Source organism: Branchiostoma lanceolatum, chromosome 15 (assembly GCF_035083965.1).
Source record: "Branchiostoma lanceolatum isolate klBraLanc5 chromosome 15, klBraLanc5.hap2, whole genome shotgun sequence".
Classification (NCBI taxonomy): domain Eukaryota; kingdom Metazoa; phylum Chordata; class Leptocardii; order Amphioxiformes; family Branchiostomatidae; genus Branchiostoma; species Branchiostoma lanceolatum.
The window spans coordinates 3281118-3296889 of record NC_089736.1 but is presented as its reverse complement, the minus strand read 5'-3'; the positions used below and the strand labels follow the sequence as shown (position 1 = coordinate 3296889).

At 44.2% G+C, this 15772-nt stretch overlaps 2 protein-coding genes across 2 annotated transcripts; both read left to right on the top strand.

Moving 5' to 3' along the window:
* The first annotated feature begins 881 nt into the window (after window positions 1–881).
* LOC136421140 (uncharacterized) lies at window positions 882–8852 on the top strand. Its single transcript, XM_066408291.1, has 4 exons — window positions 882–1046; window positions 5945–6017; window positions 6883–7971; window positions 8357–8852. Exons 2-4 carry the CDS (start codon window positions 5966–5968, stop codon window positions 8524–8526), a joined length of 1311 nt encoding a protein of 436 aa, XP_066264388.1. The 5' UTR covers window positions 882–1046; window positions 5945–5965; the 3' UTR covers window positions 8527–8852.
* A 3290-nt stretch (window positions 8853–12142) lies between these two features.
* LOC136421040 (uncharacterized) lies at window positions 12143–14640 on the top strand. The gene is made up of 5 exons (XM_066408185.1): window positions 12143–12214; window positions 12573–12992; window positions 13165–13248; window positions 13877–13936; window positions 14405–14640. The coding sequence occupies exons 1-5, from the start codon at window positions 12169–12171 to the stop codon at window positions 14638–14640; spliced, it is 846 nt and encodes a 281-aa protein (XP_066264282.1). The 5' UTR covers window positions 12143–12168.
* Window positions 14641–15772: the final 1132 nt, after the last annotated feature.

Sequence of the window (15772 nt, the reverse complement as noted above, 5' to 3'; positions counted from 1 at the left end):
TAAAACCTGTGCCTGTTTACTCCGTGTGCTTCATAAGTTTAAGATGGGCGATTCCATGGCTTTAGTGCAGGATTAACCGTGACTGTGAAAAATCTGTATCAGCCTGAGTACTTAAGACCGCTCAATCTCAATGCTGATCTCCAAAACCTGTGCTTGTTTATCATAGACCGTGTCCCTCATAGGTTTAAGGTCGACCCCAAGACCACTTTGCACCAGTTCTTAAGTGAGATGAGAGCCGAGACTGTAGAAAATATCTGTATCAGCTTATGTACCGCTCAGTCTCAACTCTCAACTGATCTCCCAAAACCCGTGCTTGTTCATTCCGTGCCGGCATGCCCCTCATAAGTTTAAGAAGGACCACTTTGGGTCTTCGCGCCAGTTCTTTGGTGTAGGATTAACTGTGACTGTAAAGAAATCTGTATCAGCTTATGTACCGCTCAGTCCCAATGCTGATCTCCCTAAACCTGTGCTTGTTTATTGATCGAGTCCCTCCGGAGTCTAAAATCAAGTCCAGAACTTGTTTGAGCCGGTTTGCGTTGACAGAAGTGTGTCACCCGCACAGACAGGAGATCAGCCCGCGGAGTTTGCCATAAATTCTCTACCGTATTCCTGCAAATATATTATCTCTATCTGCACCCACGCTTTAAACTATACGTTTGACGCCTCAGAAACCAGGCCTAACGTAAACTTTATTTACCCTACAGCACCAGAGATGTGTTATTGGACATTTTGAAGATTTGTGAAGAAGAGTCTTAACTAGTCAGTGTAGTATAACTGCGCGCGGACGATACATTTTATGTGAAGAAAGTAACTTGTCCTTGAACTAGTCAGACCAAACGAGTAAGCAAACGCACATGTCAGACATACAAACTACAAGGGCGTCAAGGCCAGGCCACGTAAGATTGGACTCTAAGTCTAACCCCTGTCGCTTTGAAAGACGGTTGCTAATTGTATGCTAGGTTACGGTATATGGACCCCTTGAAGGGTAGCCAGCTCGGCGGAAGACGTCCGAAGGCTCCAACACCTTAAAACGCGGCCAGAAGCAGGTAGGTCTCAATTTTGCCTGTCTACTTTTGTTTTAGTCTCATGAAACGTGTGGGATTCACAACTCTATCCCTCCGCCTAAGACACCCTGTTTTCTGAACGATATTTGAGATATTCCTCTGGTCCTGGTGATTCGTGGCAAAGATATCTGGTGATGCCGACTTGTCAGTACCCATAATAATCACGTCCAACTTTTCAAAATGGTCGTCTCGTTTTCCAACTTGCCAGAACCGGCTGCTACGGTTCAAAACGTCTGTATATTAAGTCGTTAATCTTTACAGCGATTGTTGATTAAATATAGCAGCTTTTAGTTATACTGCGTATTTTTGTAGAGAACATTGAGGCTTATGCTCATTGAGTATTTTTGTTTACCCCACCACTAAAGAGAACAAAGATTTATATCAAATATTTACGGCAAAGAATAGGTGAACTTCAAAATTGTGTTACTTATGATCATTCATAAAAGATTGGAAGACAGGAACGTCCGAATCATAAATTCCCGAGCTGAACAAAGATTTCTAGAGAATGTCGAGGGGTCTTTTTTATTTGGTCAAGAAATTGTGGCAAGTAGCACTGCTTCCGATCATAATTCGGTTGACAATCTTTGTGATTCCACTCTAAATGTTTTATATCAACCTATCCCGAAAACTATGAGCACCTAGAATTGCTTCCACAAAGTCACCCCACCATACCTAGGGCGGCGACTTCGCTGCGACCGCCCTGCAACCGAGCGATCTGACAGAGCTTCCAACGAATTTAATAGATAAAAACCAAATCCTTTCACACGTTGTGTTTTGCTATCTTATCAGTCATACTTTTGATTTTGATGATATTCCAATTATGAAGGCAATGGTTGCACAGATCTAATTTAGGTCGCACTGAGGTCGCAGGGCGATCGCCGTCTGGTGTATGGGGCCTAGTTTGTGGTATCGCTGTAGAATTGACCACCCCAACCTCGCTCCTACCCGTGTATTCTCGCTGACTGATGCAGAGAAAATGACAACGTGGCTTGAAACTCTGAACTTGGCCCGTGCTCCGCTATCCGACACCGCGGTTTGAGCGGAACTCTGGTGTCTGGATGGCGGGATGGGTTCAGATGATTCTAATCATGACCAGTAGTTCAGGGTGGTTCGTGGACGTACCTCTTTGGGGGAGGAATGAAGAAATGTTCAGCTGTGCCTCAAAATACTTGCCAGGTAGTGACATCTTAAATTTTGATTGTCTTCAGATGTTCCTCAGATTTATTCACATCTTCCAGCTAATTCTAATTCTAAACCATTTGTTGCTCTTTAAATTATATAATCGGAATCCTATTAAGCAAAAAATGGTGAAGGTATCCTTTAGGTTATAGATAAGTTTAGTTGTTACATTTATAGTCTTAATGATAGGAAACTTCATCTATACTATTATAACAAAAATATGAAAATAAAAACGCGGCGAGACAGCTCACCAAGCCTACAGGACAACTCTGGTTGATTTTAAATGCTGTTGAATTATTAGGGTTAGAGTCTTTGGTGGATCGTTGCTTTGCAAATCTATTTCCTGAGATAAGGTCTACTTGACTCCGTTCCGTGACCCTTATAAGCTAAGCATTTGTTTGTTACGATAAGAGCCTGTAGACTTTTCATTGACCTTGTAAATTTCCTCTTGTTTATCTAACTCAAGGCCTTACTGAGGTGCATTTCTTCCCTTGTCTCCAGCCTTGACTTTTGTATAGAAAAAAACTTACGTGCCAAGATGCTCACACGTACTCCTAATCTTCGAGAAATGGAAGGATGTCTCAAGTTCTAACTTGGCAGTCGACGTTAGAAAAAACACAAGGCACTTTAGAATGTGTAATCAACTCTAAAGTCAACTATATACATATTCCCATGTCCGTTGAACTCTCTCATAACTAACGCTGTGACAACAAGAATGCTGCCAAGATGTTAAAAGTATCCAATCGCAGAATTTGTATGTCTTTGAATTTACTACGCGTTTATCAATGATTGAAATATAAGGCTTGACGTAAGAATATTTCGCACATTTCTAGCGCCATTCCAAGGTCAAAATTCCTGCGTTTATACGCACTCCGTGTTAAACCTTGACAGTTATATGCCACATCCTGTGGGTTAGCCAGTTGAAGTTGTCATTACTATAAACTATACCCTGCTACTGAAACAGCAGGGACACTTGCTGCCCTACGTGCCACTACAGGGGTCTGAACGAATTCTAACATGATGCACCGTATATTACAGCATCATATACCTACTGAAACAGCAAAAGATCAGGCTTGCTGTCCTCATTATGCGCCACTCGGCGCTGCAAGAGTCTGAACGCATGAACCCCATGTCTACAGCTGGCACGGCGCCTTGTACAGAAGTTCTGAGGGTCAGTTACATCAAGCTGGGTTGAAGGTAAACTACCACGGATGTGCTTGGCAAGTTGCCCCGTACTGAAGTTTTCTTGGAAGGGTCTTCAGCGAGGCTATGGCAAAACCGGCACTACCTTATGAACCAAACGGAACGATCCAATGAGCTCATTCCACAAACCTTTCGCAAGAAAGTTAATTTAGCTGACAGGGCCCTTAATTCAAATAGTTTGTAGCTGTATCTGTCTACATGTAGCCGGTATAACCGTCCTTCGGCGTAACACACCAGCTTCGCAGGCACGCGGCGTGGTAGCAGCTGAACGATCTGTCACATCTAACCTTTGCACATCTAGCTGTGAGCGTTGATTTTAAAGCTATCTTATGAGGATGCACCTACAGTACTTGGTGGTAACGAATTCCATTTGTAGTTGTAGGGAAAAACGAATTTCTGAACACCTTAAATTAATTCAGAGTATAGAGAAATTGAGTATTGAGAAATTCTGGTTTGTATGTTAAAGTTTAATCTCCCCCGGATGTTGGCACGTAGCCCCTACACATGGTCGACACATGTTCCCTGTCAGACGAGAGGCTTCCGAAGTGATAATGACCCGTCTGGTGTCGTTTGCGCCAAAAATAAATACCTGTCGACTCACATGAGGAGATTAATGACCGCCTGTCTTAGTTTGTACACGTTGGACAGACTTGGAGGAGTCCACGTTTGTTTGTATTGCATACCCGGTAAACCGCCTCATGGCGTAACACACAAGGTTTTCACTGAACAGTGCAAGCTGTATACTAGTATCTGGGCAGAATTATTTGATTCCCTCACACCGGGAAGGACCCCTACACGTTTCGATAAGTGTGGTGGGTTCTTTTACGTGCTAGAGGTGTGGCTCTCCTCAAACACGGGACCCCGTTTAGCGTCTTATCCAAGAGACGTCCCTAACCGAAGCTAGGTGCTCATTTCCACCTGAGTGAAGTGAGGAAAGTTGTGTAAACTAAGTTAAGCGTCTTATCCAAGAGACGTCCCTAACCGAAGCTAGGTGCTCATTTCCACCTGAGTGAAGTGAGGAAAGTCGTGTAAACTAAGTTAAGCGTCTTATCCAAGAGACGTCCCTAACCGAAGCTAGGTGCTCATTTCCACCTGAGTGAAGTGAGGAAAGTCGTGTAAAGTAAGTTAAGCGTCTTATCCAAGGGACGTCCCTAACCGAAGCTTGGTGCTCATTTCCACCTGACGGTGAAGAGAGGAAATTCGTGTAAGATAAGTTAAGCGTCATATCCAAGGGACGTCCCTAACCGAAGCTAGGTGCTCATTTCCACCTGACGGTGAAGAGAGGAAAGTCTTTTAAAGTACCGTTTCTTGTTAGCGTCTAGTGCAAAGCTGTCATCGAATCTTAGCCCGCGAACATGTGTTGTTTATAAATCCCGACGTCCGTATTGTGCTAGGTCGGGCCACCGTAGCGATATATAAGCTTTCTCGTGGCCTTTTCCCCTGGGGAATTCTTGAGACAGAAGGTAAGGAAACTTGACGGATGGCTGTGTCTGGATGAAGACGCACGTGTCAAGTTTGGACGTGATCGGTGAGCTGAGTGGGCCCTGGAAGCCTGGGGGACAGACGGCGTGTGTATGTGTGGGGGAGGGGAAGGGCTGCCCTCATCAGACAAACCACAGACAAGGTTTATAATAATAACCTTTATTGTACATTCATGCCCTATCGAGCGAAGTACATATACATGTGGTAAAGAAGGAATTCTGACACTAATCTAAAACATGCGATCTAAATCTACTCTTATATATAGGTCCGGCATGTTCTCGATTTGTTGATGTTAAATATATAGGTTGAGATGGGTTTGATTATAACAGAATCGACAAAACGACTTGAAAAATGTAATTTTCACAGCTAGTCAGAAATTAAAAGCGAGGAAACTTTCCTTCAGTATGGGTAAGAAGAATATTTCTATCAATACCATACAAACTACAACCTATAACAAAGTGGATCATCTTCTACCTTAATTATTTGAGTTACTAAAACTGAAAAATTATTTGATACAACATAACGTTGCAGAAGATTAGAAGGAGCTAGGAGCAGGTTTCCAACGCCCATATAGGAGATGTTTTGAAAACGTTTCTTTGGGCTGGGTTGGGTCTCAAGAAAAACACCGTGGTGCAGAACAAATCCTTGCTATTTTAGATATTAGCAGAGTCTCTGTTGAGGGTGGTCGATGGGCTCTTTAACTTCAAACTTTATTGAACAATCAAAATTGCAGTCCTTTGCAAGTGGACTGAATTGTATTGATTTTACAATCACTTCTACTATTGCACTTTGGATAATAAATACATAGAGCATAAAAAATTCAACATATTGAAATTTTTGATAACAACAACAGCAACGTGGACGTATAGACATAGAGTTTTTTGGCGCGCATCACACGGTCAACTTCTCTGGGGAAAAAATCCTGCTCAGTGTTAAAAAGTCTAACTATTGCATGTCCTGGGGACTCGATGTATGTGTCGTTCTTAATTTGTCTACTCTTCGTTTGCGTCCAGTAGGAAGAATACCTTGCCGTCGTCATGACAACGTGGCTCGTCCTGTACCTCTGTCTCTTCGGACTGGTCTCTGCAGGTAGGGGTTTCTTAAGGAGCTTTGTGTCCTTCTTAAAGTGCTAGTCTTGCAAGTTTCATATGTCATATCAGGTATACTTTACTGGTAATACAGGACTTACTCCACGACTTCCAATCGAAGTTTTTTTATTTCTTTTGTGGAAGCAGTGGAAGATGAAATGTAATGTGTGGGTTTTGTGGAGTTAACAATGTTGTAGTTTTCCTTTTTTGTAATGTTACTAAATGTTTGAAAATTGATGTTTTGGTACCATCCTTAGAAAGCTATTTCCTTCCTGATTGTATCTCTTTCCTCAGTGGCAGTTGGAGATATAAAATAATCTATATTCCATCGCTTTTGACATACATTCTTTACCCCATTGGCAATTTCACAGGTACATGTATAACGTATGACCCGTAAGAAATGTTTGTTATACCTGCTTCTGACCGCTAAGGGTCGCTGCAGTCTTAGCAAGTAGAACACTGCATGGTTGTGTGCATGAAAACTCCAACAATGATGAAACTGTAAGCTAGCCTGGGTGCCATCCGATTACTACCGAGGCTCGCGATCGCTGCCTTGAATATCATTTTTTTCAGGGCAGCGAGTGTAGGAGCCTCGGTAGCAATCGGAATGGCACCCAGGCTAACTATGAGCCGGTTCACAGATTAAACTGCGTATACGCAGAGGGCTCCATTCTGCGTAATATGTCAAAGGTGAAGGCCCCTAACTTGTAAAAACAGACGTGTTTTCTTTATGTCTCAGGGGCCTTGAACTTTGACATACAGCCCACAATAGATCGCGCTGCGTATGCGCAGATCAAACCGTGAATCGGCTTATTCGCGGCGCTAAATCAGACACGAACGTTATAGAAACACGTATGTATTTTCAGGGCCGATCCAGAAGAGACAGGCTATAGATACAACTAGTTACTGGCTCTACGACGCTGAGAAAGATGACTACATTGTCAACCCAAACTACATAGCTCCCCCGGAGACCGAGGAAGAAGAGGAACCCTACTATCCGGATGAGGAGGAAGAGCCGTACTATCCGGATGAGGAGGAAGAACCATACTATCCGGATGAGGAAGAGCCGGACTATCCGGAAGAGGAAGAAGAACCGTATTATCCAGACGAAAGCCAACCGGACTCAGAAATCGACACAACGAGCTACTGGATTTTCGACCCAGTCGAGGAGAAGTACATCGTGAACCCAAACTACATCGCGCCTCCCGAGCTGGAGTATGAAGACGGAGGAGGAGATGAGAGAGAAGAAGAAGAAGATGAGGAAGAAGATCCGTATGTCCCATATGAACCGTACGAACCGTATGAAGAGGAAGAAAAGGAGGAGGATCCGTATGAGCCATATGTTCCGTTCGAACCGTATGATCCAGATCGGTATGAACCGGAACCAGATCGGTATGAACCGGAACCAGATCGGTATGAACCGGAACTAGATCCGTATGAACCGGAACCAGATCGGTATGAACCGGACCCCTATCCGTTTCCATATGAACCAGAACCGGAAATCAGTTACCCGAACCAACTGGAACCCGATCGGTATGAACCGGAACCGGATCCATATGTACCGGAACCAGATCCGTATGTACCTGAACCAGACCCGTATGTACCGGCACCGGACCCGTATCAGCCGGAACCCGACACGTATAACCAACCGGAGGAACCGGATCCGTATGACTCATATCCGAACCAACCGGACCCGTATGACCCATATCCGAATCCTCCGGAACCGGATCCGTACCCAGTCCCATATGAGCCGGAGGAGCCGGATCCGTATGACCCTTACGCGCCGGATAGAGATGTCTACTCGAACGAGCCGGAGCCCATAGAACCGGAAGAGCCAGATCCGTATCCGGACCCCTTGCCAGCGGAACCGGAAGCTCCCGTAGTGCCGGCGCCAAAGGAAACACCCAAGGCGGAAACACCCGATGAGGAAAATGAGACTGCACCGGAATCACCAGGTACGGTTTTCTTATTTAAACTTAATTTGATGGAAGAGTGACCTGTTCATCTCAGAACGATAAATAAGTCACCTTTTATCCAACACACTTGTCCAGAAGGGTAGGAGTGACCCGCGGTGTTCTTAGCTGAAAAGTTTCATCAATAAGCCGGTTCAAAATTTGAACTGCGTATGCGCGTTGTGATGCATTGTGGGTAATATTTCAAAGTTGAAAGCTCCCGAGACTCAAACAAAATACGTCTGTAACGTTGTTCATGTATTAAGTCTAGACAAGAACTGTTTAAATAGGGATCTTCACCTTTGACCTCTTGTACTCGCGCACTTAAAACCGTTAATCGCCTTATTGAGAACGACTGTTTAACCTTCTATTTTACCTCATTTTTTAGGTCAGCCAGAGACGCCCAATGGCGAAGGCCCCATGTCGAAGGTCGACCCCTACGTGTGGCCGGACAGGCCGTTCTACAACCCCTTTCACCCCCTCAACTACTGGATCATGAATAAGGACCAGTCATGGGTCAAGAACCCCTTCTACGACCCTCAGTACCAGTTCAAGTAAAGTGCAGTAAAGCCCCTATCTCACTGGACCCGCGGCACGCTGGCGGCGTCGCTAAACTGGAATTATGTTACCGCCGATGTTGTAATGGGAATATCATGCAAAACGTACAGGTATGACTAAAAAGACACACAAAGCGTAAAAATATTTGATTTCATCGATAAAATTGCCCGGTCGCAGCGAGGTCGCCAACGTGCCGCGGGTCCAGTGAGATAGGGGCTTACGACTTGTACATTTCACAAAACCAAGTTGACGTACATGTCATGGTACGTAAATTCGCTACTAGGCAGATTTACTTCATTTCAATGCATATTTACTTTAGTCTAGTTCATTTTCATTGTATGTACTTACGCTGTACTTTAAAGTGTAGTCATGTTAACAAGTTTAACAATGTTTTGATTTTAGTTCATTTTATTTGCAAGGAAAGGCAAAATGAATAGACTAGGCAGGGACCTTGTCTAGTATATCTTTAAGCTCACTTTACGCATCTAAAAAGCTCATAGATAAGATTCATAGGAAAATATTCCTGACTTTTGGGAAAAAAAAACTTTGCTTAATTCCCTCCTTTTCATTTGCAATACGACATTCCATTGCCAATGCTGTTATTCCTAGAACGTAGCTCTAGATAATGTTTCTGTAATGATGTCGACCTTCGTTCCCTTGACGTAGTTGCCGAGATAGCTTGTGACACTGTGAAGCAGATATTGGCAGGGTAAAACTTGTGAAAGGTTACTACCTAATCTCCAAGCAGGTGTTGGGTGGACAATCTTTATTCCTTTATAACTAGCCGAGCTTCTCTGGCAGCCACTACCCCTGTACGGTACCCCAGTACTATAGAGACTGTCAGCAGAGAAGCCCGGCCAGCCAGAAACCACAACGATTGTCTAATCTCCGAGTGGCAAAATCGCTATATAGGCAAAGGCAGTACCCATAAGGCCACCATTCTGTATAACGATTTTGCCACCAGAGGATCTGCTTGGAGATTAACGATTGTCTACCCAACATCTGCTTGGAGATTAGTGATCACTACTGTTGATAAGAAGGGGTCTGTATACAGGAAGCCTTTTAGCTTTTCCACCCATGTACAGCTGTATCGGATTAAACTCTTTACCTACACACACAGTTTGGTCTGTTATTTATAGGTCTTATAGATCCTAGACACATGCGGCTTCTGAGTCGTGGCCTTGTCGTTCTCTTCCCGCTCACTGACTAGCCACGTATAGCCTCTACCAGGCCCCACGAATGGCTGAAAAAATAGTAGATATTGATCAAATAGAGTGAATAGTATAATCTAGTATGTTATTGTTAGGGGAGTCGGCTACGGAGAGAGGGTCCAAGCAGAGGTTGGAGGGGAAGATTGTGACCGTTTTATCATATGCCCCGTTTTTTTTTGTCCGCTCTCCCCACCTCTCTGTTGGTATATATAGCCTCTACCAGGCCCCACAGATGGCTGGAAATATAGTAGAAGTTGGCCAAATAGAGTGAATAGTATGATAAGGGAGTCGGCTACGGAGAGAGGGCCCAATATGCCATCCATGATGTAAGGCCCGTCACTGTCGAGTCGGAAAGCAATAAAAGGATTATTCAGCTACTTCGCACCTATCAGATAGCGATTAAAGGAGATGCCGAGTCCCGACAGGCTCTAGAGGTCACAAACTGTAACATCTATAGCGGACTAACTTTTCTGGCATATCATCTCTCTATTTGTAAGCTAGCGTGACTTGAACATGCTGGGTAATCCGTATTCACCAACCAATTGTAAAATCGTGATGTGTTCATCCCAAATCCCAATATTAGGGAATTGAGAAATATAAGGTAGAATAAAGAAAGGGAAAAACTTATCTGGTATGATAATGAATACAGTGATATGACAACTATCTGCAATTAATATTAAGTATTCTATTCTTATTCTTCTATAAAATTACAAATATATGCACCCTTATCCTTCAGTCAATGTATGTTGGCGTGAGTTGTACACTACAGGGATCTGGGTAATCCGATTAACAGTAAATTGGATTTGTGAGGCCGTCGGTACAGATCCTCTTCCAGCATAACTACCTCTCACGGGTACAGTTTGAGGTACGTGTGTGTGTACCGATAGGCCAAAGTCTCTTGTTAAGGACACTGGACATTTGGACAGGACAGACTCCGAAGGTCATCACTCACTGGACAATACCTGTGACGTCACACCACGTGACGTGCCATGGTCCTATCAGGAGACCGGTAACTTACGATCCAAAGGGCGGTGAGGGCAAAAGTTCTTCTAACGCGACATCACCTCAGCTTGGCAGGTAAGTTCGACTTTCTGCACGTCCTGCGTTTTGATACAGACTTTCACAGGCCAAGGATGTAAGTTTTGGAGTAGCAAAAGCTTTCCTCGCATTGGATACATCCATGGCCATGCACAGGGTCAGGCTAAGTTCATATTGGTGGGTATCTGTTTTCTGAAACGCCAACCATGCAACTGTGGATTCAGACTTCAAACGTATCGTCATGACTGCAACGTTCATGGACACGTGTATCATTTCAAGATGTGAAACCTTAAAGCTTTTATTCTATCACTCTATATTTGTAAGCAGTGTAACGTTGACAGTGCGCTTGTATTCGGCATCATCAACGAAGAAATGTGATGATACCTTGTCAACAATTTACCAATAAAACCTTCAGACCATATATCGATTTAAACGGGCGGGGTACATTGTTAACATTTGTATACTTTTTAGCTTTTCAATATTTTGCGTTTAGGTCACGTTTTAGTTTCAGACATCCTTATAGCTAGAGAAGTTGATTTAAGAGAGACCCAGTTCACCATTCGTGTCTGTCCTTGCGTGTTGAACCACGGAATAATCAACCGCAGACCTTGAATGTTATGAGAAACTTAGTCTCAAACTGCAGTATTTAGTTGGCTTCTAAAATTGTGGATTCATTGACATAGAAGTGAACAAGCACACCACAGAAGTGCTTCTAAAAACGGCTACGTCGAAATGTGGACAGTTGGACTCTTATTTGTTCAGTTCTACTTTGAGAAGTTAGTTTCTGTTAGTTTTATGACCATGTCCCGAGGCTGCAGTTGTAGACTACCGGTCTCCTCGGTCGGTGCGGTGCAGGGTAGTTATTTGCTGAAGGGTTTGACGAATTAGGCTAATATCTGTCCCAGTGGGAGGCACAGGCCACAGGTCCGCCAGGGATGCGAGCAAAAATGTCGCCCTGGTAGGGGGAGGGGAATTAGAACGGGAAGGTCAGGTGCGATTATCAGATTTTTACCACCCCAGTCAACTTACCATGCCAAACTATTTCAAATCTTAACTCCCCTGTTACTGTCAGTCAAGACCTCTGACCTCTCGAACCTCCTTGACATTTTATCATTATCATCATCATTATTATCATTATTATTACTGTGTGTACGTTGTGAATTTATGTTTGTACATATGCGACCATACCGGGTGAACAAAACAGATACATGTGTACAGGTATTGCAAAGTGCACTTCTGTGCCTATCTGGACTTTGCCTCTATGGTTAACGTTGTTCATGGGTCATGATTATGGCTGTAGGCAAAGCAATGATTCTAACCCTTGCAAGAAACTTGAATTGTCTACAGATTATTTTCTGATTCTTCACAGCTCTGTCACGTTCCCGGCACGACGATGAAGGTACTGGCGCTGCTCTGTGTTATCGGGATGGCCCTAGCAGGTATGGACATCAGTAATGTTATATCCGGGTAATACAATATGGTGTGGGGTCTTTTCAACAGTGTAGTGAGACATTGTAATATATTTGAACTAAAGGTAATCGTTAAGACGTCCAGAAAAACTGATACAAACAATAACGGTGTACAGTGAACAACACAATAACAATCATGTATTCATTGTCATCATAATTATCATCGTCATCAACATGATCATGATCATTATCATCATCATTAACATCATCGTCATCATTGTCATCGCCATCATCATCACTATTCATCCTCTGAAAAATGATGAACAAAGTTATATATACTCGTGGAGTAAGATTTGAGAAACAATTTCTGCCTCTTCCTCATCTGCAGGGCCTATTCCGAAGGCGCGTGAGGACGACGGAAGTGGTGTCGAGACTCCGGAAACGGTATATCAGGACGAGGAAAAGCCGGAAGGTGACGGTGATGACGTCATTCAGCCTGAAGAGAAATCGGATACGGAATCAGAATGGGAAGACATCTGGGAAGACCTCGACACCGACTGGGAAATACCGGGGTGGGAGGACGACGCTTACGATCCGGAACAACCGGAATCTGAGAAACCGATATCCAACTATCCGGAAGAGGAGGAACCGGAGGAAAAAGATCCGTACTATCCGGAACAGGCCGAAGTTGAGGACCAAGATCCCAACTATCCGGATCCGGAAGAGTCTAACCGCGAGGATCCCGGCCTCTATTATCCGGAAGAGCCAGAACAAGGGAAAACGGAACCGGAGTATCCGGAGCAGGAGGGTGAGCTGGATGAATGATTATCCGGAATATTCCGGAATACACTGGCTATAGTATAGTATTGCCTATACAGGCAAGTAAATGTAGTTAAAGGAGACATTGCTATTTCTTGCATTAATATTCCAAGGAGATTCAATTGCCCTTTTTATTCTTAGAAAGCCCTTGTCTCTTCCAGATCTAGATGGACGTACAGAGGATCACGGCGGAAACCAGGCGGCAGAACAACAACAACAACAACAAGGCGCTGAGACTATGCCAGGTGAGGCATCATCCACATATGAAGTTTGCAGTTTACTAACATAGGGAGTCTCACACACATTAATTTCATCGGGTGGACAGCTTTAAATGCAGTTGCAGAGAAATGATTTCATGATTAAATTAATGTGCAAATTAAGTACATAAATACGGAGATTTCTTATCAAATTTCATTTCGATCCAGTTTCGCCAAATTCTATGGGTTCCATTTCAGTTTACGTTAAACCCTATGTCGCCAATTGGGCCAAACCTGTCGAGATCCCGAAGCACTCCCTGATTTGATACTTGTGTGTGCGTGCCGGTAGTATAGAGAACGATTAGAACTGACCATATTGTCTTTACACCTTCACAGGTACATGGTCTATATCGAGCAATACCTGGAACATTTGTTTTCAACGTCTTCTTACTACTAGGCTTAACGTTGAACTTTGAAATGTTGAATGAAGTTTCAAATGCAGGACCCTCGTTGCCTTGCCTGTTTCATATCAGTTTCCTTGCAGGGGTTTGGAGATGGTTGCTGTTTAACGCCCTCTAGCGGAGACGTTTGATTGTTTCAGGTTATTTTCGCCCTTCCCCTTGCGGAAGTCGTAGAAACTGTAGTTGTATGACGTTATGTGTTGCTCGACCCATAGTGAGGGAAGCTGCGCAGTACAGGCAGACGGGAGACATCGTAGCAGGCGGGTCACGTCCAGGTCAGAGGTCATGACGTCATGTTTTAAAAGCAAAAAGTGACTGTAACATATTAAAAAAACTCTATGCAGCTTGTCAATATGCTTTTTAAGGAACTTTAAAAACAAAATACATTTTGCCGTTTATTGCAAGTCAAATCTCCACACACAAACCAATAAGACGAGTTCACACTTCCGTGGACACAAAAATTGCTTGCGCGTCACAGGGGTGCTTGCATGTTAACGCAAATACCGTTCTTCGAAGACCTTAGAACGCGTTCGAATGTTCGCGGAAAGGATACAATTACCCCTGTGACGCAAGCAGGTTTTGTAGTCCGAAGACGCGTACAAACGTGTCTATTAAAGCCATGTTTATAAGCTTTTAAAGTAAAAATGATGTCAAATTGTAAACGAGCCCCGAAGTCAGAGGATCGTTTGAGAAACAGCACCGCGAGTACTAACGGCCGCATCATTTCTGTCCCATTCTTACAGGAGTCCATCCGTGGTACCAGGAACCCGCACCCAACTACCAGCAGTACAACTACGACCGGCAGATGTACCAGTACTACAACGCCCACTACTACCCGCCCTCGGGCCAGAACCACTACGGCTCCGAGGGAGAGCACTTCCAGAACCCGTGGGCCTACAACCAGCACTACCTGTCCAACCCGGACGGGTCCTGGGTCTTCAACCCCTTCTATAACCCTGAAGGGGACTACTACAAGTAGCTGCGCAAAGACATCTGATTATGCTCACTTCAGAACGATGTTTAGCGCCATCTTATCTAGCCTTTGCTTATTTTTATAATCCAGGCACGCAGATTTTGACGAATGGCAACATTCTAATTCCACTCCCACCCCTCAACAGAAACATCTACAACCCTACAGCTTCTAGAACAGGACCAAGGCGAACCTATTCCCCGCACCACACAGATGTCGACGACTGCCAACACTGTCATGTCACTTCAGCCACAACTAAGCCATTGTTACCATAACGATCCTTACCCTGCTATAGCTGGAACGATACTAACATATACACCGTACACTACAGAACCTACGGATGAACTCCACGGACACAAACCCATCTAAGCCTCCTACAGTCAAACCTGGATTCAGCAACCGCTCAAGGGACTGAGGAAAATGGTTGCTGAGGACAGGGTGGTTGCTGAGGACAGGGTGGGGTTAACTATAAAAATGGAACGGACTGTTTTAAAGTGGCTTGTTGTAGGAGATGGTTGCCAGTGGCAGGTGGTTGCCCGATCAGGTTTGACTGTATAAACAGAAATCTTACCTCTATCAGATGAAACACCGGCCTTCCCTTGTCTTCCTATCCAGACCACCCGCCTCCTGACCCACAAGCTACCCACCCTGCCGCCTACACCCCCAGCCTACCCGCCTACCCACCCGACCCCATCAGTGACGACTACCCTGACTACACCTACAGTGACATACTTGTGTATTACACTTACCGTAGCGTCGACCCCTCACGCCTACATCCCTACCAGAACGCACCACAACACTACAACAACCAGGCCTACGCGCGCGCCGGCTACAGTCCTTACGACCCCCGCAACTACTGGATCCAACATGCGGACGGCTCATATAGTGTAAACCCGTACTATCACGACTATAGTGATGATAAACCTCCTTACTTGTAGAAACCATGTTTCTATAGACAAGATGCACGCTTATGATACACTGTTGAAAGCTCATATATACGCTCAGGATCGTAATTACTAGAATAAAGTTAAGTATGCATGCTTTGCTTTACTTGGTCGAAATTAAGGTCATTTGGTTTGTGAGAAATACAAGTGGAATATATCGCAAAGTTATGGAATTCTCAATTTGTCTTTGTTTACCT

Excerpts from the sequence above, each read along its gene's own strand:
- LOC136421140 (XM_066408291.1), top strand. The coding sequence starts at position 5,966 with ATGACAACGTGGCTCGTCCTGTACCTCTGTCTCTTCGGACTGGTCTCT. Across the intron at positions 6,018-6,882 it reads CTTCGGACTGGTCTCTGCAG|GGCCGATCCAGAAGAGACAG; the intron begins GTAGGGGTTTCT and ends ATGTATTTTCAG. Across the intron at positions 7,972-8,356 it reads GACTGCACCGGAATCACCAG|GTCAGCCAGAGACGCCCAAT; the intron begins GTACGGTTTTCT and ends CTCATTTTTTAG.
- LOC136421040 (XM_066408185.1), top strand. The coding sequence starts at position 12,169 with ATGAAGGTACTGGCGCTGCTCTGTGTTATCGGGATGGCCCTAGCAG. Across the intron at positions 12,993-13,164 it reads GGAGTATCCGGAGCAGGAGG|ATCTAGATGGACGTACAGAG; the intron begins GTGAGCTGGATG and ends TGTCTCTTCCAG. Across the intron at positions 13,937-14,404 it reads AGCAGGCGGGTCACGTCCAG|GAGTCCATCCGTGGTACCAG; the intron begins GTCAGAGGTCAT and ends CCATTCTTACAG.